This window comes from Hemiscyllium ocellatum, chromosome 22, assembly GCF_020745735.1.
Source record: "Hemiscyllium ocellatum isolate sHemOce1 chromosome 22, sHemOce1.pat.X.cur, whole genome shotgun sequence".
Lineage (NCBI taxonomy): Eukaryota > Metazoa > Chordata > Chondrichthyes > Orectolobiformes > Hemiscylliidae > Hemiscyllium > Hemiscyllium ocellatum.
In genome coordinates, this window is record NC_083422.1 from 42,738,076 (window position 1) to 42,761,533 (window position 23,458).

Sequence of the window (23,458 nt, forward strand, 5' to 3'; positions counted from 1 at the left end):
AAAGGGCAAACACATTCACCACCCCGCCCCCTGCACTCTGCCTCTCCCTGACGTTTTCCGCTCTCTATTCAGACAAGGAAAGCAGAAAATTCAGCCCAATGGTTTGTATGAATGATGCAATAGGTCAGGATTTGTGTAAAGTAAGGCTTGGGTGCAAAAGAGTAAAAGGACGAGATTGGTGTGAATGTTGGCTGTTCAAATGGAGATGTGAAGTGCTTGAAGAAAGTGGAACTGCAAGAACTATGTTATGGGTGGGATAATGTTGGGTAAGTCAGCATCTGGGCTGTTACATGAAAATGAAATGCTGTCACATTTTCTGCCCTTCTGAAACTCTGGTTCCGCTTTGTTCACTGTTATCAGGTTGAAGGGACTACACTCCTGTATTTAACTTGCTTCCATCCATTTCTGCTTGGTTGGCTCATTCCTATTCTTTCCATCATTGGGAAAAATCATTGTGCATCATGCCAAATGTTTCAGTCTCTTTGCTAGTGTTTATTACAATAGCTGTCATAGTTTCTGCTGGTTATACTAGGGAGTCTTATTTCGGATCAAATCAGTTGAGCCTCAGAAATAGTTCATATCACTAGTGTTTTAAACAACCTTCATAACTGTAAAACTCTGGGTGGCACAGTGGCTCAGTGGTTAGCACTGCTGCCTCACAGCACCAGGGTTCCAAGTTCGATTCCAGCCTCGGGCGACTGTCTGTAGAGTCTGTTTCCTCCGGGTGCCCCTGTTTCCTCCCATCATCCAAAGATGTACAGGTCAGGTAAATTGCATGCATCAATCAGAGTGAAATGGATCTGGGTGGATTACTCTTGGGAGGGTTGGGTCGAAGGGCCTGTTTCCACACTGTAGGGAATCTAACCTAATCTCTAATGAATATTCTAGGGCAAACAAGTACATTGACATTGTTGTGATTTCCTATTAATAAATACCAACGCTGTAATTATGCAAGCTTTCTGAGAGGTAAATGTATGATCATTATGTCTCTTGTCAGTAATTCACAGGTTCTGGCATGTGAAGATATCAAAGTGCAAGATATCCATTAACATGATGTGTTGGCAAATTACCATATTTAATGCAAGTTATTCTGGAACTAGAAAAATTGAACTATATGCAAGAAAAGCATTTGCACATTTCCAATTTTTAAATAAAACCTTGACTATACATTAAAATTTTAGGAGCCCCCAGTAGAAGTGAGAATGCCAATTCCGATGGTAAGTTTACTTAGTTGTGGGAAATCTTCTGGAGGAAAACTAAGATTGATGAAGGAAGTAATAGCAGTTCCAAAGCACGATCTCAGTTATGAACAGGTAAGGCTCTCATTATTCTCATCTTTATAACTTGGAGGTGCTGGTGTTGGACTGGGGTGGACAAAGTTAAAAATCACACAACACCAGGTTAGAGTCCCTCAGGGTTACTTAGAAGTACTAGTTTTCAGAGCGTTGCTCCTCAACCACCTGATGAAGGAACAGCACGCTGAAAGTTAGTGATTCCAAATAAACCTGTTAGACTCTAACCTGGTGTTGTGTGATTTTTAATCTAATTTTTATAGTGGTTCTATCTTGCATTAGGCAGGATAGGTGGATTAGCTGATTCTTTGTTTATAAGACAATTGCAGAGATAATGGTTCCTTACTACTTTTTAAAAAGATTCATGCAATGGATGGGATGATGCCATTTATTGCTAATCTTTCACTTTGTCAATAGATATTCACTTGTTCAATAATTGATGTAACAAAAGGGACTTGTGTTTGTTTCTGAGATTTGTTCATGTTAATGCTCCAGAAAAGGAATATTTCTAATAGCAGCCAGCAAATGACTGATAGTATTTTGTAAATATATAATGTAGAATCTCCTGCTGGCAAGATTCAGGTTTGTGGGCACAATTGTACCATTACTAAGCTAGCATTCTAATTATTATTATTATGAGGATGATGGATATAAAAAAATGAGAATAAAACTACCACAATGGCCTCAACATTCCTGACAAGAGAATCTAACTGCCACCCCTTCATATTCAATAGTATTACCATCAATATCCTCGGAGTACCATTGACAAGAAATTGAACTGAGTGTAAAAAATGAGGTCTGCAGATGCTGGAGATCACAGCTGCAAATGTGTTGCTGGTCAAAGCACAGCAGGCCAGGCAGCATCTCAGGAATAGAGAATTCGACGTTTCGAGCATAAGCCCTTCATCAGGAATAATTCCTGATGAAGGGCTTATGCTCGAAACGTCGAATTCTCTATTCCTGAGATGCTGCCTGGCCTGCTGTGCTTTGACCAGCAACACATTTGCAGAAGAAATTGAACTGGACTAGTGGCTACACGGGCAGGTCAGAGGCTAGGAGTTTTGCAGTGAATAACTCACCTTCTGTCTACACCTGAACCAGACTCGGTCTACATCTGAACCAGACTGGAGCGAATGTCCTTGGGGGAGTTTTTGCTGCTGCTGTTTGGGAGGGTTTAAACTAATGTGGCAGGGGACTGGGAACCAGAAGAGAAGACTACTTGACAGTTAGGTGGAAACTGGAGACTGTAAGGGTCATGAAGTTAGCATTATTAAGGGGAAGTGTAGGCAGAGAGCAGATGAATATAAAAGAACTGTTGGTCTGAAGTGCATATACTTTAATGTAAGGAGTATAGTGGGTAAGGTAGATGAATTTAGGGCCTGGATTGGTGCCTGGGAGTATGACGCTACTGCGATCACAGAGAGTTGTTGAAGGAAGGGTATGATTGGCAACTAACTGAACCAGGATCTTGATGCTTCAGACTGGACAGGGAGGGAATTAAAGGGGGCGCGTTGGGAATAGTTGCATTGCTGGTCAGGGATGATATCATGGTTGTGCTAAAGGAGGATACTATTGAGGGCTTGAGCAGTGAGGCATAATGGGTGGAGCTGAGAAATAAGAAGGGTGCAGTTACATTGGTGGGGCTGTAGTATAGGCCTCCCAACAGTGAGCATGAGGTAGAAGAACAAATAGGTAAACAGATTATGGAAAGATGTAAAGGCAACAGGGTGATGATGACGGGAGATTTTAATTTTCCCAACATTGACTGGAATTCACTTAGTGTCAGAGGTCTGGGTGGGGCAGAATTTGTAAGGAATATCCAGGAAAGTTTTTTAGAGCAGTATGTAAATAGTCCAACAAGAGAAGGGGCCATTATTGGATCTGGTGTTGGGGAATGAGCCAGGCCAGGTCGTAGAAGTTGCAGTGGGGGATTTCTTTGGGAATAGTGACCACAGTTCTGTAAGTTTTAGGGTACTCGTAGACAAATATGAGAGTGGTCCTAAGGGACGAGTACTAAACTGGGCTAAGGCCAATTATATCAAAATTAGGCAGGAGCTGGGAAATATGGATTGGACACAGCTCTTTGAAGGAAAATCCACATCTGATATGTGGGAGGCTTTTAAAGATGATTGAAGATAGTGTAGGAAAGGCATGTCCATTTGAAAACAAGGGATAGGATAGGCAAGATTCATGAACCGTCGATGACAGGAGAAATCGTGCGACTAGCCAGGCAGCCAGGAATAGAACAGGCCTTGGATGAATATCGGGAGAGTAGGACCAATCTCAAACGAGGAATCAAGTGAGCTAAAAGGGGTCATGAAATAACCTTAGCGAGCAGAATTAAGGAGAATCCCAAGGCCTTTTATTCTTATAAAAGAAGGAAGAGGGTAATTAGAGAAAGGGTTGTTCCACTGAAGGATAAGGAAGGAAGGTTGTGTGTTGAAACCTGAGAAAATGGGTGAGATTCTCAATGATTACTTTGCATCAGTGTTCACTGAGGAATGGGAGGTGATGAATGCTGAGAGTAGAGTCGGAAGTTTGTTTACTCTGGATCACGTTGACATAAGAAAGGAAGTTATGTTCAGTAGGCTAAAAGGTATTAAGGTAGACAAATCACCAGGACCTGGGATCTATCCTAGGTTGCTGAGGGAGGTGAGAGAGGAAATAGCTGGGGCCCTGACAGATATCTCTGTAGCCTCCTTAAACACAGGCAGGTGCCAGAGGACTGGAGGGTTGCTTATGTTGCTCCCCCCCTCTCCCCGTACAAGAAGGGTAGTAGGGATATTCCAGGTAACTACAGACCAGTGAGCCTGACGTGAGTGGTGGGAAAGTTGCTGGAGAAGGTACTAAGGGATAAAATCTATTTATATTTGGAAAAGAATGGGCTTACAGTGGTAGGCAACATGGTTTTATGCAGGATAGATCGTGCCTTAGAAACTTGATAGAGTTGTTTGAGGAAGAGGAAGAGTTGATAGATGAACAAAGGGCTGTAGACTGACTGTGTGGAGTTTGCACGTTCTCCCCGTGTCTGCGTGGGTTTCCTCCGGGTGCTCCGGTTTCCTCCCCCAGTCCAAAGATGTGCGGGTCAGGTGAATTGGCTAAGCTAAATTGCCCGTAGTGTTAGGTAAGGGGTAAATGTAGGGGTATGGGTGGGTTGCGCTTCGGCGGGTCGGTGTGGACTTGTTGGGCCGAAGGGCCTGTTTCCACACTGTAAGTCTAATCTAATCTAATGTCATATGCATGGACTTCAGTAAGGCATTTGATAAAGTTCCCCATAGTAAACAACTGGAGAAAGTGAAGTCACATGATGTGCAGGGTGTTCTAGCTCATTGGATAAAGAACTGGTTGAGTAACAGGAGACAGAGTAGTAGTTGAAGGGAGTTTCTCGAAATGGAGAAAGATGACCAGTGGTGTTCCACATTAATCAGAGTTGGGGCCACTGTTGTTTGTAATATACATAAATGATCTGGAAGAGGGCATTGTTGGTCTGATCAGTAAGTTTGCAGACGATACGAAGATTGGTGAAGTAGCAAAAAGCATAGCGGACTATCAAAGAATACAGGAGAATATAGATAGACTGGAGAGTTGGGCGGAAAAGTGGCAGATGGAGTACAATCCAGGCAAAAGTGAGGTGCTGCATTTTGGGAAGTACAATTCGAGAATGAATTATACAGTAAATGGAGGAGCCTTGGGAAAAGTTGATGAGCAGAGAGATCTGGAAGTTCAGGTCCATTGTACCACGAAGGTGGCTGCAAAGGTGGATAGAGTGGTCAAGAAGGCATATGGTATGCTTACATTCATCAGACAGGGTATTGAGTACAAGGGCTAGCAGATCATGTTAAAATTGTACAAGACATTGGTTCGGCTGCATTTAGAATACTGTGTACAGTTCTGGTCACCTTATTACCAAAAGAATGTGGCTGCTTTGGAGAGGGTGCAGAGAAGGTTTACGAGGATGTTGCCTGGTATGGAAGGTGCTAACTATGAAGAGCGGTTGAGTAGATTAGGATTGTTTTCATTAGAAAAAAGGAGATTGAGTGGGGACATGATTGAGGTCTACAAAATCATGAAGGGTATAGACAGGTGCATAGAGATAAGCTTTATCCCAGGTTGAGGGATTCATTAATGGGGGGTCACGCGTTCAAGGTGAGAGGTGAAAAGTATAAGGGGGATATATGCAGCAAATACTTTACACAGAGGGTGGTAGGTGCCTGGAATGCATTGCCAGCAGAAGTAGTAGAGGCAGGCATGGTAGATTAATTTTTAAGGTGCAAATGGACTGATGCATGAGTAGATGAGGAGCAGAAGGATACAGATGCTTGGAATTGGGCAATAGGTTTAGACAGTGAATTTGGATCGGCTTAGGTTGGGATGGCCAAAGGGTCTGTTCCTGGGCTGTAAGTTTTCTTTGTTCTTCTTCTAACTCCCCAAAGCTTGTGAACTAAGTGCAATGCACAAGTCAAGTCTCTAATGGAACACTCCCCACTTGCCTGGATGAGTACAGCTTCAACTGACTTCACCTGATGAATGAGCAGTGCTCCAAAAGCTTTGATTTTAAATAAACCTGTTGGACTATAACCTGGTGTCGTGTGACTTCTGACTTAATTAAACTATGATCCATGCCATACTCTATGATGCAATGTCTAAGGTATTCTGATGAGTCATTGCCTGACTATCACCCTTCCTAGCCAATATATGCTTTTGAGCTTTACTATCTTGCAAAAACATGCAAACATCTAAGAGTAATAGTATCCATTCGTAACAAGTCTGGAAAATCTAGTTACTATTATTGCTATCAAAGAATGATTTGAAAATGTAATTGTGTCTTCCAGGGTCTGAAGATGATGATGGCTTTTCAACAACAAATTACAAAATGGATGTTCTCCCAGAAGTCTCTAGTAAGGCTATATCGGGAAATTATGCATTATATTATCTATCTCAATTAGCTACTTCAGACAGCATAATGATTTTATGTTCAATCTTAAAATAGTAGATGAAAGACATAACCTTATCATTTGCCTTTGATGCTATGAAATTAAATCACAATATTTTGAACAAAGCAATCAGACAAATAAATAACTCTGACTATTCTTATGTTCAGCCTTTAGCAATGTCTCATTTAGGCTGCTGGGAGAAAGGATTTGAACGTACAGAACAGCCTTTTGAGTTGATCCACGAGGTTTGTGACACACTAGAATTGACGCTGGGGAAAGACTTACATTTGATACTCAATTGTGCTGCTCATGAACTAATGGATTATGTGAGTAAAGAGTAATCTTGCATAAAATTAGATAATTAACATATATCCTTGCCTACAGTTTCTGAATGGACACACACAACCCCAGTCCCTACAGTTCTCTGTCCAAATTCTGCTCCACTTCTCATCTAAGATGCTACTTATATCCAACCTTTCCAGAGGATTCACCAAAGGGATATTAGTTTGTACCTTTCAAACTTGTGACCTTTTTTTATCAAGAAAGACGAGGGCAGCAAATTATGGGAACATCACCACCTGCAAGTCCCCCTCCAAGCCACTCACCATCCGAATATGGAAATGTATCAACACTTCTTCAGTGTTGATAAATTTATAAACATAATGGAGGATACTTGATAATGATCATTAAGATACAATTTTGTATTCGTGGAAAAGAAATGTATGACAGTGGGAAATCAAAGGAGTACATTCACAATAACTGTTCCCATGAATAGTCATTGGAGTTGAGACATTAATTCTGTTTCCATAGATGCTGCCAGACCTACTAAGTTTCTCCAGCACTTTTTCATTTTATTTCACAATCATAGGTATATGTAGATCCTGCACAAATTATGATGCATTAGACAGCTAAATGATCTCCTAATGAATTGATGTGAGTGTAGCAAATTTTATAATTATTTGATGCATGTTCAAGATCTTGAAATGCAAGGTGGTGAAAGCTTTTCTTCAATAACAAATATATATGGAAGAAACAATGGTAGCAAATCTGGTGAGATATGGTACCATCCAGTGTTCTTTCCTTGCCAATTTTTGTTGTGTGTCATTTTCAGCATTTCTGAATAATGATTAAGCAGTTTATGTTTACATCTTTTAGGAGAAGGAGAAATATGAAATTATAACTGGAGTATTGAAACACCCTGATGAAATGATAGAATTGTACACAAGCCTGGTTGAGAAGTACCCATCAATCATTGGTTTGATCGATCCCCTTCGGAAAGAGGTTAGTAGCTTCAAAAATGATCATTACAGTCACTATATCGTTGAAAGGTTATCAAAGCTGTAGAAATTTAAGTCAGCTAAGATCAATGCAAATACATAATGTGAACTGATTTTCAACTGATTCAAAAGACTAATTTCATTTAGACTATAAATTGTAGCCGACTACAAGCCAATACATTTGTAGAACATATTTAACATTGCATAACATCTCCAATGCACTTCACTCCAATGTGGTGAAAGAAACCTGAGCCAAAGAATGAGTGGTTTACCTTAAGTCACTTTCCACCACAAACTCCCTGCCTCCACCATTCCTAATTGAATGGTGAACCTCTATAATGGAAACTCCAGTACTGGTGTTGTTGGTGAAGGAGGTCACTGAGCGATAGCTGAAGAAGTTGAATGGACCCTTCCTGCAGGAAAGGTTGTCATGAAATAAGAAGCATCATGGTAGACGAATCAAATAAAAAAAGGATTTCTTCAACTAGATGTAAACCATAGAATCCCAACAGTGTAGATATAGGCCATTCAGCCCATCGAGTCTGGACACTATGGGCAATTTAGCATGACTATTCCACCAATCCTGCATATCTTTGGACTGTGGGAGGAAACTGCAGAACCTGATGGAAATACAGGGAGAACATGCAAATTCCACACAGTCATCCAAGACTGGAATCCATACTGCTCACCATGGGCTAAATTCCATATTAATACCATGTATTCCTCACTCAACCTTTTTAATCACTTAAAGTTTGAAATGAATTGGTCCCAGTGGAATGAAAAATCCATCTTTCATGATCTTTGGGCTGCCTATGTGTTCAGCTCTCATGCTGCATTGCCTGTATAGTTGACATGACTCCACATCATAGGAGCTGAAAATGTGTTGCTGGAAAAGCGCAGCAGGTCAGGCAGCATCCAAGGAGCAGGAGAGTCGACGATTCGGGCATGAGCCCTTCTTCAGGAATGAGGAAAGTGTGTCCAGCAGGCTAAGATAAAAGGTAGGGAGGAGGGACTTGGGGGAGGGGTGTTGGAAATGCTGTTCTCTTCCAGAATCCGGGTCTCTGCTTCGTAGGTCAGACATCCATTAGCATGGCTACATCAAGTTCTCCTTATCTGTCTTCAATCATGCTTTTAATATCCTTGGATTTCTGGTAGTTCATTACCTGATCAATGTTCCAGTGAAAGTTAGCAAGTTGAGAATACCTGTAATCTTGGGGTCGAACATCTTTAGAAATATCTAGGCATCCTTGGATTGCGACGAACAGCACATTAAGGTTGGCAGATGGTGCTCAGGTGTCTTTGACCTTCTATCACACACTCAACATGTGTCAGCCTGTATGGGAACCTAGAACTGAGTAGCAGTTATTTTACCTGCCCACACCATCGCTGTTTTGAAGTTAGCCATCTCTCACTCATCGAAATCAGGCCTGGCAAGAGTGTCACATTATACATGTAGCAGAGCTCTTACTTGGCAGAACTCCTGGGAGCTGCATTAGTCTCAGTAAGAGAAAAGGTAAAGGTACACATTGCCAGTTTTGGTGACAAAATGTTTGTCACCCATAATATCCTTAGAACTCAGGGGTCCTCTATTGTGGACAGTGGACTAACTGGAGGAGGTATCTCTAATCTCATTTTGATAATGGTGAATTTGAAAACACCTAGTTTTGATTATCCTCTCAAGAAAGTGAGTCAAATTTTAGTAAATATAATGATGACATTAGGTATTATAACCTGGTAGGCCCAGAATTGTGACCAGCTAGTAAAGAATCCTTACCACCAGATCCCATCCCATCCCACCCATGGGAGCAAGTTGGGACTACATACAGAAGTCTTTGGAGCAGTTGGCATGCAAGAGTTGTCAGGTCTGTACACGGCCCCTGTAGTCCTCAAGATGAAGGAAGGCAGAAAACTGAGGATCTATATTGATCATTGGGCACTTAACCCAAAAATTCATTCATAAGTATGCTTGCCATAATCCCTCAGATTGAGGTACCATTACAAGCTCTCAAAGGTGCTAGTATTGTCACAACCTCAGTTTGGCTCATGATATAATCAGCCATCAATTGCTGAACAAGACATTGAAAAGGTGGCATTCTGACCAGGCAGCAGGAGACTTTATGAATACATGAGTGCACTCTTTGAGCCCTGTAATGCTCCTGCCACTTTCATATGTGTGATAAACAAAGTTTTTGGCAACCTTAATTTCCAGTTCTTCCTTGTGTACCTGGATGATATAATTATTTACATTCAAGAAGACCCCAAAAGACTAGACACCATCATAGCCTGTGTATTGCTGTTTAATTTGAAAGTCAAACCAGATAAGTGCTAAATTTTCCAGACAAAAGGAAGGGACATTTCAGCACTTCATTACCAAGGAAGGTGTCACTCCTGACAATGAAAAAATCCAAGTGGTAGAAAAGTCGCCCTGAGCTAAGAGAGGGAGGGAACCTTGCTGTAGCTTGTTATTGCAGGAAGTTTGTACAAGCCAATGTACAGTTTGCCACCTGCCCCACGATTTGCTGAGAAAGTCAATGAATGCAAAAGAGTGGTTGGAAAAGGACAGAATCTCACAGGAAGTTGGACCCCAAAATGTGAAGATTCCTTTTTTACCCTCAAGTTTCTCACCTGTCCTTGGCTAGCCAGAGTTGCATCTCCCCATTACCCTGGAAACAGATGCTAGTTTCTTTGGTTGAGGAGCAGCTTCAAGGACAAAACAGAATGGTTATTCTTATGCTAGTTTGAGTTTCAAGCTAAATAAGACCATAAGACCGTAAGACATGTGAGAGGAATGTGGAAAATTACTCCAGCATGAATCTGGAACTGCTAACTTTGAGGTAGAGATTTTGCAAAAGTTCAGAGACATTCTGATGGGTGTTAACAGGCAACAATCCACTTAGTTACTTTCAAACATTTACAATGCTAGGAGCACCCAAGGCCCAATAAGCTGCTGAACCTACTCAGTCTCAATTCCAGATCTGGTAGTGAGTCAGGCAAAGCTATTGCAAATGCAGATGCCTTAGGCAAAAGACTGACCACAGAAAGGAACCCACACCTGCCTAACTGGAGAAGTCAATGGCTGATGCCACGCTAGTGCTTCAACTCAAAGCCAGCATTCTAATTTCAATTCCCTAAGATATTCAGACTGATGCATGTAATCAATGCACTTAGGAGTGAGATCCAAACCAAGTCCAGATAGCAAAGACCTGGTGCAATTTCACCTTTACCATGTATCTTGAACAAGGATGTCAGATAGCTTCAGATGATTGCAGTAGACATGTATCATTACTGTAAGGCACAGAACTACTCATCTAGTTCCAGCTGGTGAGGAGCATGGAGCATGTTACATAGAAACATAGGAAAATAGGAACAGGAGTGGTCTTTCCAGCCTGTCGAGTCCTCTTCACCATTTAACACTGCCCAGGTCAATCAAACATTATAGTAGCTTTCACCCATACTATCCCCATTACAGGGGAATTTATTACCTTCATTTCAGTGAGGTGCAGCCTTATCAAGATACTATATAACTGAAGCAAGATTTCATCACTGTCGTACTCAATTCATGTTGTGATAAAGGCAAGTATTCCATCAGCTTTCCTTATTGCTCACTGCATGGGCAAATTAGCTTTCATTGACTTATTGATAAGGACAGTTGAAAATGTGTTGCTGGTTAAAGCACAGCAGGTTAGGCAGCATCCAAGGAATAGGAAATTCGACGTTTCGGGCATAAGCCCTTCATCAGGAATGAGGAGAGTGTGCCGAGCAGGCTAAGATAAAAGGTAAGGAGGAGGGACTTGGGGGAGAGGCGATGGAGATGTGATAGGTGGAAGGAGGTCAAGGTGAGGGTGATAGGCCGGAGTAGGGTGGGGGCGGAGAGGTCAGGAAGAAGATTGCAGGTTAGGAGGGCGGTGCTGAGTTGAGGGAACCGACTGAGACAAGGTGGGGGGAGGGGAAATGAGGGAACTGGAGAAATCTGAGTTCATCCCTTGTGGTTGGAGGGTTCCCAAGCGGAAGATGAGGCGCTCCTCCTCCAGCCGTCGTGTTGTTATGTTCTGCCAGTGGAGGAGTCCAAGGACCTGCATGTCCTCGGTGGAGTGGGAGGGAGAGTTAAAGTGTTGAGCCACAGGGTGGTTGGGTTGGTTGGTCCGGGTGTCCCTGAGGTGTTCTCTGAAGAGTGCCGCAAGCAAGCGGCCCGTCTCCCCAATATAGAGGAGGCCACATCGGGTGCAGCGGATGCAATAGATGATGTGTGTGGAGGTACAGGTGAACTTGTGGCGGATATGGAAGGATCCCTTGGGGCCTTGGAGGGAAGTGAGGGAGGAGGTGTGGGCGCAAGTTTTACATTTCCTGCGGTTGCAGGGGAAGGTGCCGGGAGTGGAGGTTGGGTTGGTGGGGGGCGTGGACCTGACGAGGGAGTCACGAAGGGAGTGGTCTTTGCGGAACGCTGATAGGGGAGGGGAGGGAAATATATCCTTGGTGGTGGGGTCCGTTTGGAGGTGGCAGAAATGACGGCGGATGATACGTTGTATATGGAGGTTGGTGGGGTGGTAGGTGAGAACCAGTGGGGTTCTGTCTTGGTGGCGGTTGGAGGAGCGGGGCTCAAGGGCGGAGGAGCGGGAAGTGGAGGAGATGCGGTGGAGGGCATTGTCGATCACGTTTGGGGGGAATCTGCGGTCCTTGAAGAAGGAGGCCATCTGGGCTGTGCGGTGTTGGAACTGGTCCTCCTGGGAGCAGATGTGGCGGAGACGAAGGAATTGGGAATATGGGATGGAGTTTTTACAGGGGGCAGGGTGGTAGGAGGTGTAGTCCAGATAGCTGTGGGAGTCAGTCGGTTTATAGTAAATGTCTGTGTTGAGTCGGTCGCCTGAGATAGAAATGGAAAGGTCTAGGAAGGGGAGGGAGGAGTCTGAGACAGTCCAGGTGAATTTGAGGTCGGGATGGAGGGTGTTAGTAAAGTTGATGAACTGTTCAACCTCCTCGTGGGAGCACGAGGCAGCGCCGATACAGTCATCGATGTAGCGGCACCTAGATCCCTTTCTACGTGTACGCTTTCCAGCCTCTTACCATGTAAGAAGTGCTCCATATATCTGTTCCCTCCATCAAAGTTAGATAGCCTCTCATATTTTCACAATATATTCCATCTGCGTTGTTCTTGCCACTCACTGAGCCTGTCCTAATGCTCCTCAAGTTGTTTTACATCTTCCTTATAATACATATTCCTGCTTAGCTTTGTACATATTTGTTTGCATAGTTTTGCATATATTAAAATTTGTCTCTGCATTCAGATCACCAAATCTACTGTGATCAGCTGCATCACAAGGTCTGATCCTTGTACTATTCCATTAGTCACAGACACAACACAATAATGGCCCATTTATTCCCATTTGATTTTCTGTCTGTTAATTGTTCCTTAATCCAAGCCCATACATGAAGTGGCCTGAGTACCTTCCCGAGATGTTTTACACTTTTAATAGCACCATCCACTCATCTACAGTTTATTCACCACTCATTTTTTTTTTCTTTAGAGGAGACCCATTCCTTCCAATGAACCATCTCCTTATGCTCACCATAGCTTCCTTTCAAGATAGCTGACTATCATACAGGCTAAATCAGACATGTGAGGTGACTGGGAGAGAAGTGCTGAGATCATAAATGTTAAACAATCATAATGCTGATAGAACTGACTTGCGATTGGTGCAAGGGTAATTCTTTGAAATTGTAATATCAGGGTCAACACAAGATACAGTTGGCTGGGACTCTGAATGCTATAAAGTCATCAAATAGTCAGAGATAGATGGCCACATCTATGTTTTGCCTTCAACCATTAGATTGTTGGTAACTTCAGAAAATAGTTCAAAGAGGAGAGTTGGTTGATGTCGGAAGTGATGGTGGTGTGGAGACAAGCAACCCATTCACTCTAATTTATACCCCTCTTACAGGATTTTGCTCTCTTAACTTCAATTCTAACATCATCAAAGCTGCTGTCTAGAGTGATAGCTTAAGAATGATGCTTTTTTTGTTTGCGTACTGACCTTTACTTTGCATATGCTCATACGTCCTCTTGGGCCAATGACGTTCCACCACTGAAAATCAATCTATCAGTTCCACAACTGGCATTGAAGTAATCCCTTCGCAGCTTGCAACCACACAGACCTTGAATAGCTATGTCTACTGCTTTCCAAAGTTACACAAGCAGGAGCACTTTGTTCCTGGCTGTTTCTGCTTAAGTAATTTGATTTTCCCTATTTTGACTCGAATTCTTCTCAACTTCATTTAGTCACTCATCCGTAATATCTGCAAGACTTTGTGACTTCAACAGTCTCCAATTCCAAGCCCCAGGCATCACCTTTTCATTTTTAGGGCAAAGCCAATGTGGCAGACAATAACTTAAAGTTGTATCAAGCTTGAAATTGATTGAGATAGAGGTTAAAGGGGATGAAGCTCAGCTCTTTTATGAGGACACATCACTCAGTGTTAGGGAAAGAAAACTCATCCTTGCATTATCTTTTCCCTCCCTATCATGGTAAAACCCAAGATCACAGAGCCTTTTTTGCTTCTAGTCTCTTGTATGTACCGGCAATTCATTACCCCACAATTCAGAGTTGTTCCATCAGCAATCTTAGCTTCCACTTTTGGAATTCTTACCTAAACTGCCTCCCCTTTCTTTCTTAAGCCACTCCTTAATATCTATCCTTTTGATTTAGCTCTAGATACTTTTTAAAATTGTACTACTGAGTGTCACATTTTGTGTGAACTTTTCCTGGAAAGTGTCTTGGGGTATTCTATTACATTAAAGACAATATAAACACAAGACATTACCAATTATCAGAATTAATTGAGAAAACTAACCTTCACTTATTTTGCAACATAGTTATAACTATTTGTTATTACTCAGGATGAAGAGCAATGGAGTAAGCTGTGCCACCTTCTTAGTCCCCAGTGTTATTTGTTGGCTGATGGAGCTTCAAGATCAATAGACAAACTCATAACAAATGGTCTGGGTGAAAATCGATACAGTGGCTTGATCTTGAAACATGCCAACCAAACCACAATATCTGACTTGATTCGAGTAGCTAAATTGATGGAAGGTATGTGATTTATAATCTAGAAATTATTACAAACTAAGCTTTGAAATAGTTATCAATAAGCTTGAATAATTTCATTTTTTCAAAAATCAGTCAGGATCCTGATCCATGTAGGGCCAGAACTGGAAATGACAAAAAAGCAAACTTGACAAGCTAAATTTTCTGAAAGATTTTGAAGGTGAAGAAAGGTAAAATGAATTGAATTAAATCAAGAGGTGATTGAACCCTGCAGGGAGACGTGTAATGCGTAGTGATATTAAAAGGGCAGCATGGTGGCACATTAGTTAGCACTGCTGCCTCACAGCGCCAGAGACCCGGGTTCAATTTCTGCCTCAGGCGACTGACTGTGTGGAGTTTGTACATTCTCCCCATGTCTGTGTGGGTTTCTTCCGGGTGCTCCAGTTTCCTCCCACAGTCCAAAGACGTGTAGGTCAGGTGAATTGGCCATGCTAAATTGCCCGTAGTGTTAGGTGAAAGGGTAAATGTAGGGGAATGGGTCTGGGTAGGTTGCTCTTCAGAGGGTCGGTGTGGACTTGTTGGGCTGAAGGGCCTGTTTCCACACTAAGTAATCTAATCTAAAAGTGACAATATGGCATGAACTCCCCCTCGGCTCTGAAAATGTCCAGAGCACACACATTGCAGCTCACAAATTGTCCATCCAACCCATATATGATTTGACATTCCATTTTCTTGACATTTCACACTAGGAGAAGATTTTTAGTGCGGTTTACGAGTCAGTTTGGCATGCATGAGGATTGTAGATGCAGAGATAGAATAGTTAGTGGATCCACCATTGTTTTCAAGTACTGTATTTTTCTTTTATTGGAAACACAGGCTACACCAGCACTTTTTCCCATCCCTAATTGTCCTGGAGACAATGGTGATTGAATTTATTTTGAATTGAATTTATTGTCACATGTACCGAGGCAGTGAAAAGCTTTGTCTTGCGATACATAGGCAGATCAGAGTTAAATAGCATAGGTAAGTAAATAATAGGTAAACAGCGGCAAAAACCAAAACACAAGTGCAGGTGAATGCTAATAGTTCGAGAGTCCATGCAGTATTCTAAGATAGAAACTGTTTCGAAACCGGCTGGTGCGTGTGTTCAGGCTTCTGTACCTTCTCCCCAATGTAGAGGTTGCAGAAAAGCATTACCAGGGTGGGATGGATCTTTGAGAATTCTAGCGGCTTTTCCTTGACAGCGGGCCTCGTAGATGGATTCTAAAGATGGGAGGTTGGCCTTTGTGATTGTCCGGACCGAGTTCACCACTCTCTGCGGCCGTCTCCGATCTTGAATGGCACAGTTGCCATACCAGGTAGTGATACATCCAGACAGAATGCTCTCGATGGCGCAATTATAAAAGTTGTCATGCCAAACTTTCTCAGCTGCCTGCCAAAAAAAGAGAGTTATTGGGCCTTTGTAATTTGTGCATCCACATGAAGAGTCCAAGAAAGCTTGTTGTTGATGACCACTCCCAGGAGCTTGACACTCTCCACTCGTTCCACCTCTGTGCTGTTAATGTGTAGGGGGGCATGAGTAACATCCCGCCGAAAGTCAATAATGAGTTCCTCAATAATGAGAATGGTGAGCTGCCTATTTGAACAGCTGCAGTCATTGGGACATAGGGATACCCACAGGAGAGTGTTCAGAAATTTAACCCAGCACCAGTGAACAAATGTTGATATAGTTCGAAGTTTGGATGTTTGGCTTGGAGAGGAACTTGAAGGTGGTGGTGCTTCCTTACATCAGCAGCCATTGTCTTTCCAGGCGATAATGCTTCTGGTTTAGAAGTTACTGGTGCAGTAACTTTAGTGAGTTGATGTTGTGAATGGTAGAGATTCCTGGCGCTGTGCATCATTGCTTAAGTTGAAGGTGCCAATCAAGTCAGCTTTTTTGTCCTGGATAAAGTTGCTTGATTGATGTTGGAGCAGCACTTATTAGGCAAGTGGAGCATATTCCATTACAATCCGGATTTGTAGCTTGGAGACGGTGGATAAGCTTTTGGAGACAGGAAATGAGTTAATAGCCATAGAATTCCTCGCCAATGGCCTGCTCTTATAGCCATAGTATTAATACATGACTGTTCCAATCAGTTTCTGGTAAGTTGTAACTCAAAGGATGTTAATAGTGGGTGATGGTAATGCCATGGAATGTCAAAAATTATCTGTTGGATTCTTTCAGTAAAGATGGTAATTGCCTGGCACCTAAATGGCATGTGTGTTATTTCCCACTTATCAGTCTAAACCTGGATGTTGTCCAAGTCTCATTGCATACAGACAAAGACTGCTTTATTATGAAGGAGCTCGAAAGGTGTGCAAAACGCTGTGTGCAATCATAAGCAAGCATCCACTTCTGACCTTATGATGGATGGAAGGTCACTGTTAAATCCCTGAGGATATCCTGCAGTGATGTCCAGGAGCTAAGATGATTGCACACAAGTTTTCAATACTTTAGCAGGAATATCATCATGGGCAATTGCAATATTTGTTGATGGAGTGAATTGAATTAGTTGAAAACTGGCGCGTATGTGATTTTGACAACCTCGGGAGGAGACAGAAGTGGATCATCCCTTCTGCACTGATGGATACAAAAACTGCAGCCTTACCTTTTGCACTAATGTGTTGGGTTACCCCATCATTGAGGAATGGAATGGATGGGATATTTGTGGAGCCTATAAATCTTGTTAATTGTTTAATTGTTCACCATATATGACTTCATCTGGCAAGACTGCAGAGGTTAAATAGGATACATTTGTTGTGGGATTGCTCAGCCCTGTTTATTGCATACTAATTCTTCTGTTGGAATGCAGGTAGTCCAGTGTTGTAGCTTCACCAGGTTGGCACATCATTTTTAGTTATGCTTCGTGTTGCTCCTGCACTATTCTATAAATAGGGTCGATCTCCTGGCTTGACAGCGATTGGTAAAAATGGAGAGATCTGTTGGGCCATGAGTTCATAGATTGAGGTTGAATACAGTCATGCTATCCAAACAGTAGACTGCTCTTCAGGATGAAAAGAGTAGAGCAAAAGCAGAGTGCCTGTCAATACATGTAAGGGAGCAGATAGATTTTCTTCAAATATCAAAACCAGTTTATTAAAATCAGCCAGAACTATTTAAATCAGAGTGGATAAAAATGACAGCATAGGCTGTCAGGACATTTTTAAAATTTTTAAATGAATTATCATCTCTGCATTGGTAAAGGGTCAACTTACCATTAAAACTCAAGTCTCTGTGATAAACTGCTGCATTAAAAACAGCTATATTACATTTCAATAAAAGCAGGGGCTCTGGTCAGACCACATCTGGAGTATTGTGTGCAATTTTGGGCCCAATATCTCAGGAAGGATGTACTGGCCCTGGACTATGTTCAGAGAAGGTTCACAAGAATGGTCCCAGGAATAAAAAGCTTAATGTATGAGGAATGTTTGAAGACTCTGGGTTTATACTCGATGGCGTTTAGAAGGATGAGGGGGGGTTCTAATTAAAACATACAGAATACTGAATGGCCTGGACAGAGTAGATGTTGGGAAGACGTTTCTATTGGTAGGAAAGACTAGAACCCGAGGACATAGCCTTAGATTAAAAGGAAGATCTTTTAGAAAGGAGATAAGGAGAAACTTCTAAAGCCAGAGATTGGTGAAACTATGGAATTCACTGCCACAGGTCATTGAATATACTTAAGTCTGAGATAGTTAGGTTCTTGGGCATCAAGGGGATCGAGAAGAAAGCTGGAGAATGGGGTTGAGAAACTTTTCAGGGAGAAGGTGAGGACTGCAGATCAGAGCTGAAAATGTGTTGCTGGAAAAATGCAGCAGGTCAGGCAGCATCCAAGGATCAGGAGAGTCGACATTTCGGGCATGAGCCCTTCTTCAGGAATGAGGAAAATGAACAGCAGGCTAAGATAAAAGGCAGGGAGGAGGGACTTGGAGGAGGGGCGTTGGAAATGAGATAGGTGGAAGGAGGTCAAGGTGAGGGTGATAGGCTGGAGTGGGGTGGGGGCGGAGAGGTCAGCAAGAAGATTGCAGGTTAGGAAGGTGGTGCTGAGTTCGAGGGATTTGACTGAGACAAGGTGGGGGGAGGGGAAATGAGGAAACTGGAGAAATCTGAGTTCATCCCTTGTGGTTGGAGGGTTCCTAGGTGGAAGATGAGGCGCTCTTCCTCCAACCATCGTGTTGCTATGGTCTGGCGATGGAGGAGTCCAAAGACCTGCATGTCCTTGGTGGAGTGGGAGGGGGAAGTGTTGAGCCACGGGTTGGTTGGGTTGGTTGGTCCGGGTGTCCCAGAGGTGTTCTCTGAAACATTCTGCAAATAGGCGGCCTGTCTCCCCAATATAGAGGAGGCCACATCGGGTGCAGCGGATGCAGTAAATGATGTGTGTGGAGGTGCAGGTGAATTTGTGGTGGATATGGAAGGGTCCCTTGGGGCCTTGGAGGGAAGTAAGGGGGGAGGTGTGGGCGCAAGTTTTGCATTTCTTGTGGTTGCAGGGGAAGGTGCCAGGAGTGGAGGTTGGGTTGGTGGGTGGGGGGGGGGGGGGTGTGGACCTGACAAGGGAGTCACGGAGGGAGTAATCTTTTCGGAACGCTGATAGGGAAGGGGAGGGAAATATATCTCTGGTGGTGGGGTCCGTTTGGAGGTGACGGAAATGACAGTGGATGATACGATGTATATGGAGGTTGGTGCGGTGGTAGGTGAGGACCAATGGGGTTCAGTCCTGGTGGTGATTGGAGGGGCGGGGCTCAAGGGCGGAGGAGCAGGAAGTGGAGGAGATGCAGTGGACGGCATCATCAATCACGTCTGGGGGGAAATTGCGGTCTTTGAAGAAGGAGGCCATCTGTGTTGTACGGTATTGGAACTTGTCCTCCTGGGAGCAGATGCGGTGGAGACGAAGGAATTGGGAATATGGGATGACGTTTTTACAGGGGGCAGAGTGGGAGGAGGTGTAGTCTGGGTAGCTGTGGGAGTCGGTCGGTTTACAGTGAATGTCCGTGTTGGTTCGGTCGCCCGAGATAGAAATGGAAAGGTCTAGGAAGGGGAGGGAGGAGTCTGAGACGGTCCTGGTAAATTTGAGATCAGGGTGGAAGGTGTTGGTAAAGTGGATGAACTGTTCAACCTCCTCGTGGGAGCATGAGGCAGCGCCAATACAGTCATCGATGTAAAGGAGGAAAAGGTGGGGGGTGGTGCCAGTGTAGCTGCGGAAGATGGACTGTTCCACATATCCTACCAAGAGTCGGGCATAGCTGGGGCCCATGCGAGTGCCCATGGCAACTCCTTTGGTTTGGAAGAAGTGGAAGGATTGGCAAGAGAAGTTGAAGACCAGTTCAGTCAGTCGAAGGAGGGTGTCAGTGGAAGGGTACTGGTTGGTACGGCGGGAAAGGAAGAAGCGGAGGGCTTTGAGTCCTTCGTGATGGGGGATGGAGGTCTACAGGGACTGGATGTCCATGGTGAAGATAAGGTGTTGGGGACCGGGGAAGCAAAAATTATGGAGGAGGTGGAGGGCGTGGATGGTGTCCTGAATGTAGGCAGGGCAGTCAGGTTTGTGGATTTTGGGCAGGAGGTAGAAACGGGCGGTGCGGGGTTGTGGGACTATGAGGTTGAAGGCGGTGGATGGGAGATCCCCTGAGGAGATGAGATTATGGATGGTCTGGGAGATGATGGTTTGGTGGTAGGAGGTGGAGTCATGGTCAAGGGGACAGTAGGAGGAGGTATCTGCGAGCTGGCGTCCCATATTCCCAATTCCTTCGTCTCCACCGCATCTGCTCCCAGGAGGACAAGTTCCAATACCGTACAACACAGATGGCCTCCTTCTTCAAAGACCGCAATTTCCCCCCAGACGTGATTGACGATGCCCTCCACTGCATCTCCTCCACTTCCTGCTCCTCTGCCCTTGAACCCCGCCCCTCCAATTGCCACCAGGACAGAACCCCATTGGTCCTCACCTACCACCCCACCAACCTCCATATACATCGTATCATCCGCTGTCATTTCAGCGGTGTATAGGTCGGTGCACCAAACTACTACCGCACCTCCCTTGTCTGCTGGTTTGATAGTGAGGTTGGAGTTGGAACGGAGGGAGTGGAGGGCTGCATGTCCCGAGGGTGAGAGGTTGGAGAGGTTGAGGCGGTTAGCGTCGTGGCGGCAGTTGGCTATGAACAGATCGAGGGCAGGTAAGAGGCCAGCACGGGGTGTCCAGGTGGATGGGGTGTGTTGGAGGCAGGAGAAGGGGTCGTCAGAAGGTGGGCGAGAATCCTGATTCAGAAACCTTTCAGCCATGATTGAATGGCAGAGCAGAACTGATGGGATGAATAGCCTAATATCTGCTCCTATGTCCTATGGTTTTATCACTTAATAATGGCATGTTAACATGTGATAACGTTTACACTTTTCCTACATGCTGTTCTAGGCTCTTCTGCAAGCTTCACATTTTCTTCACAAACTCTCAAACTAATGTGCATTCAATGAGCTTCCAAAATCCTGCATCACCGAATAAAAATGAGACAAAATCTGCTTTTTACTCCCATTTAAAATGAGAAATCTGACACCAGCAGGGAAAAATGTGTGTTTTGTACATTGGGCATTCCAGCCCATCATAGAGGGCAGAGGAAAACCACATGGGGTTGGAAACAACGATGAAAATTTAATTCCTTACAAAACAAAATACTGTGATCATTTATGTCTTGAAATATAATTTCAAACACAGACAAAAGTTCAGGCCTACACTTTAAAATAACTCCAAGGGCTAAAAAATAGTTTGCAAAATCCTGCATTAAATTAAGGTTTTGAGTTCTTTAACCACAACTGGACATTGTGGGCAGGCTGAAAGAGGTTAGGAAAAGAGAATATGAGAAATCATGGAGGCATTTGAAAAATAAAATGTTAATATCATTGCATTGAATCAAGCCAATGAAGATTTGCAAGGATTGAGATGATAGATGAATGGAATCAGATGTTGCTGAGGACGTGCTTTTCAGCTTTTGTAATTTGAAATTTTGAGTGTGAACATTGGGTATGGGTTTTAGTAAAGGGATTGAAGATAATGGTAATGAAACAAATAGCACTCTTACTATATTTGATGCAGCCATTTTACATTACAATAAATAACCTTAGTTGAATTTTGTAGCTACTCCATATTAATTTCCCCACAGTATGATTCATCATACTTAATCATAGAGTAGATAAAACTTGGGTAAGGTGGATTATTCCTAAATCCAGCTGGAGCAATGTGGATGGTTATATAAAAAAATACATTTTCCCATGACTGCGAGTGATGTAAGAAGGTATGTGGCCTATGTGTAGTTAGTTGTAGCTTTCAGTATATTGTTAGTGCTGCTCAAGATAATTTTAAGACAAGAGATTTTAATTACTACACATTAGTATTTAAGACCTTGCACAAAAACACAAGAAAATCTAACAAATGATATAAAAGTACTAACTTACCACTGAATTAAATATCAAAGTGGGCTATGATTATTGTATTACCCAACTTACATGCACCACAGTTTGATGACTTAAATTCTACCCTTCACAACATCTGTAAGAGAACCTATACTTAATTCCCATCAATATTTTCTGACCTTTGGAGTTTCTTACTACCACCAATCAAAAAGATACTTTATTTCTTGATTTTATGAGTACTTTGTCACTACTGATATGATGAAATGTTTTTATTCTCATCAATTTGTACTGTGTAAGCCAGCAATCTTTGAATACTGTAACATTTCGGAAACGTGGCATTCCCAGTGTTAGCTACATTCCAGTCTACTCTGGTTGCTATGTTTGATTCTGTATAGCAGTCAGGATAAACTTTACTGCAATAGGTTCCTGAAAACAGTTCAAGGATCACTAGACAGCAGTTCAAGGGTTAGAGTAAGTTCGAGCTATCACAAAGTGTAAGGAGAAATGTTCCATACCAAAGGAGTGCTGTTTGCTATGCTGCTGAGGTAAATACTGAAGGCCACAGACTCTGTATAGTTGAGGCTCTGGAAGAAGTCACAGGACTGTTTGATTGCTCCCTGCAGTTAGGACTCAGAAAATGTCCTGGAAGCCAGTAGTTCAGATACGTGTTGGAGTAAGGACTCAGTGAAAGTCTTGGCAACTGTGAAGGCTCAGAAGAAGTCTGTGATAAATTATGCTACAGCGCAGAAAAAAGCAGCGTAAAAGAAACTGTCTGACAGCAAAAAAAAAGCTGATGTTCTGCTAGTGAGTAAGTGCTGCAGTCAGTTTCTGGAATCCAAGAAAGTTTAGATCCAGTAAAGGAAAGTCATATACCAGGGCATGAGCAGTCATGGCGATCATTTGTGACAGAGTTGTTTTTTGAGAGAGTTCAAAAGTTAAATCTTCAAAACTTTGGAATTCCTTGTCAAAGTTTAGTAAGATTTGATGACCCATAGTGTCTCTAATCTCTGAGAAGTTGCTGAAAAATCTGTGGGATCTGGCTTAACCGCATTTGCTATTTGGTCTGCTTTGTGGTGTGGTCCACACAGCTTGTTTCTGACACTTAATTACTTCAGATTAATTCTAGATGTTGCAATATAAGTTGTATATGTACTGTTCTAAATTTGTACAGTAAAGTTTATACATGTTCAAAATTGTTCACTCTTGTAGTTTTATTCTCTTAATAAGTACTTGTGATCACACATTTTATCAACTTCTGAAAAGATGATACTAGATCAGAATATAACTAGCAGTCTAGTCTGGGATCATAACACTGTCTTTACCTTGTTCATTATTAGCAGAGCCACCTGTTCATTTTGTCACTTTGCCAATCTCTTCTGAAATTTAACTGCTGGAATATTTGGTACCCAAACTTAGGCACATTGAAACACATCATCATAATGGCTATTGGCTCAAACCTAATCATATATATCTCAAAGAT

The 23,458-nt window shown here is 42.9% G+C and overlaps 1 protein-coding gene across 1 annotated transcript in view; it reads left to right on the forward strand.

The window, feature by feature from the left end:
- eno4 (enolase 4) overlaps positions 1 to 23,458 on the forward strand; it is a 49,463-nt gene that overhangs the window by 21,988 nt on the left and 4,017 nt on the right. The window contains exons 6-10 of the mRNA XM_060842452.1: positions 1,182 to 1,313; positions 6,125 to 6,190; positions 6,394 to 6,552; positions 7,382 to 7,507; positions 14,396 to 14,588. Coding sequence (XP_060698435.1) covers positions 1,182 to 1,313; positions 6,125 to 6,190; positions 6,394 to 6,552; positions 7,382 to 7,507; positions 14,396 to 14,588 — 676 coding nt within the window. The remainder of the gene's footprint in view (positions 1 to 1,181; positions 1,314 to 6,124; positions 6,191 to 6,393; positions 6,553 to 7,381; positions 7,508 to 14,395; positions 14,589 to 23,458) is intronic.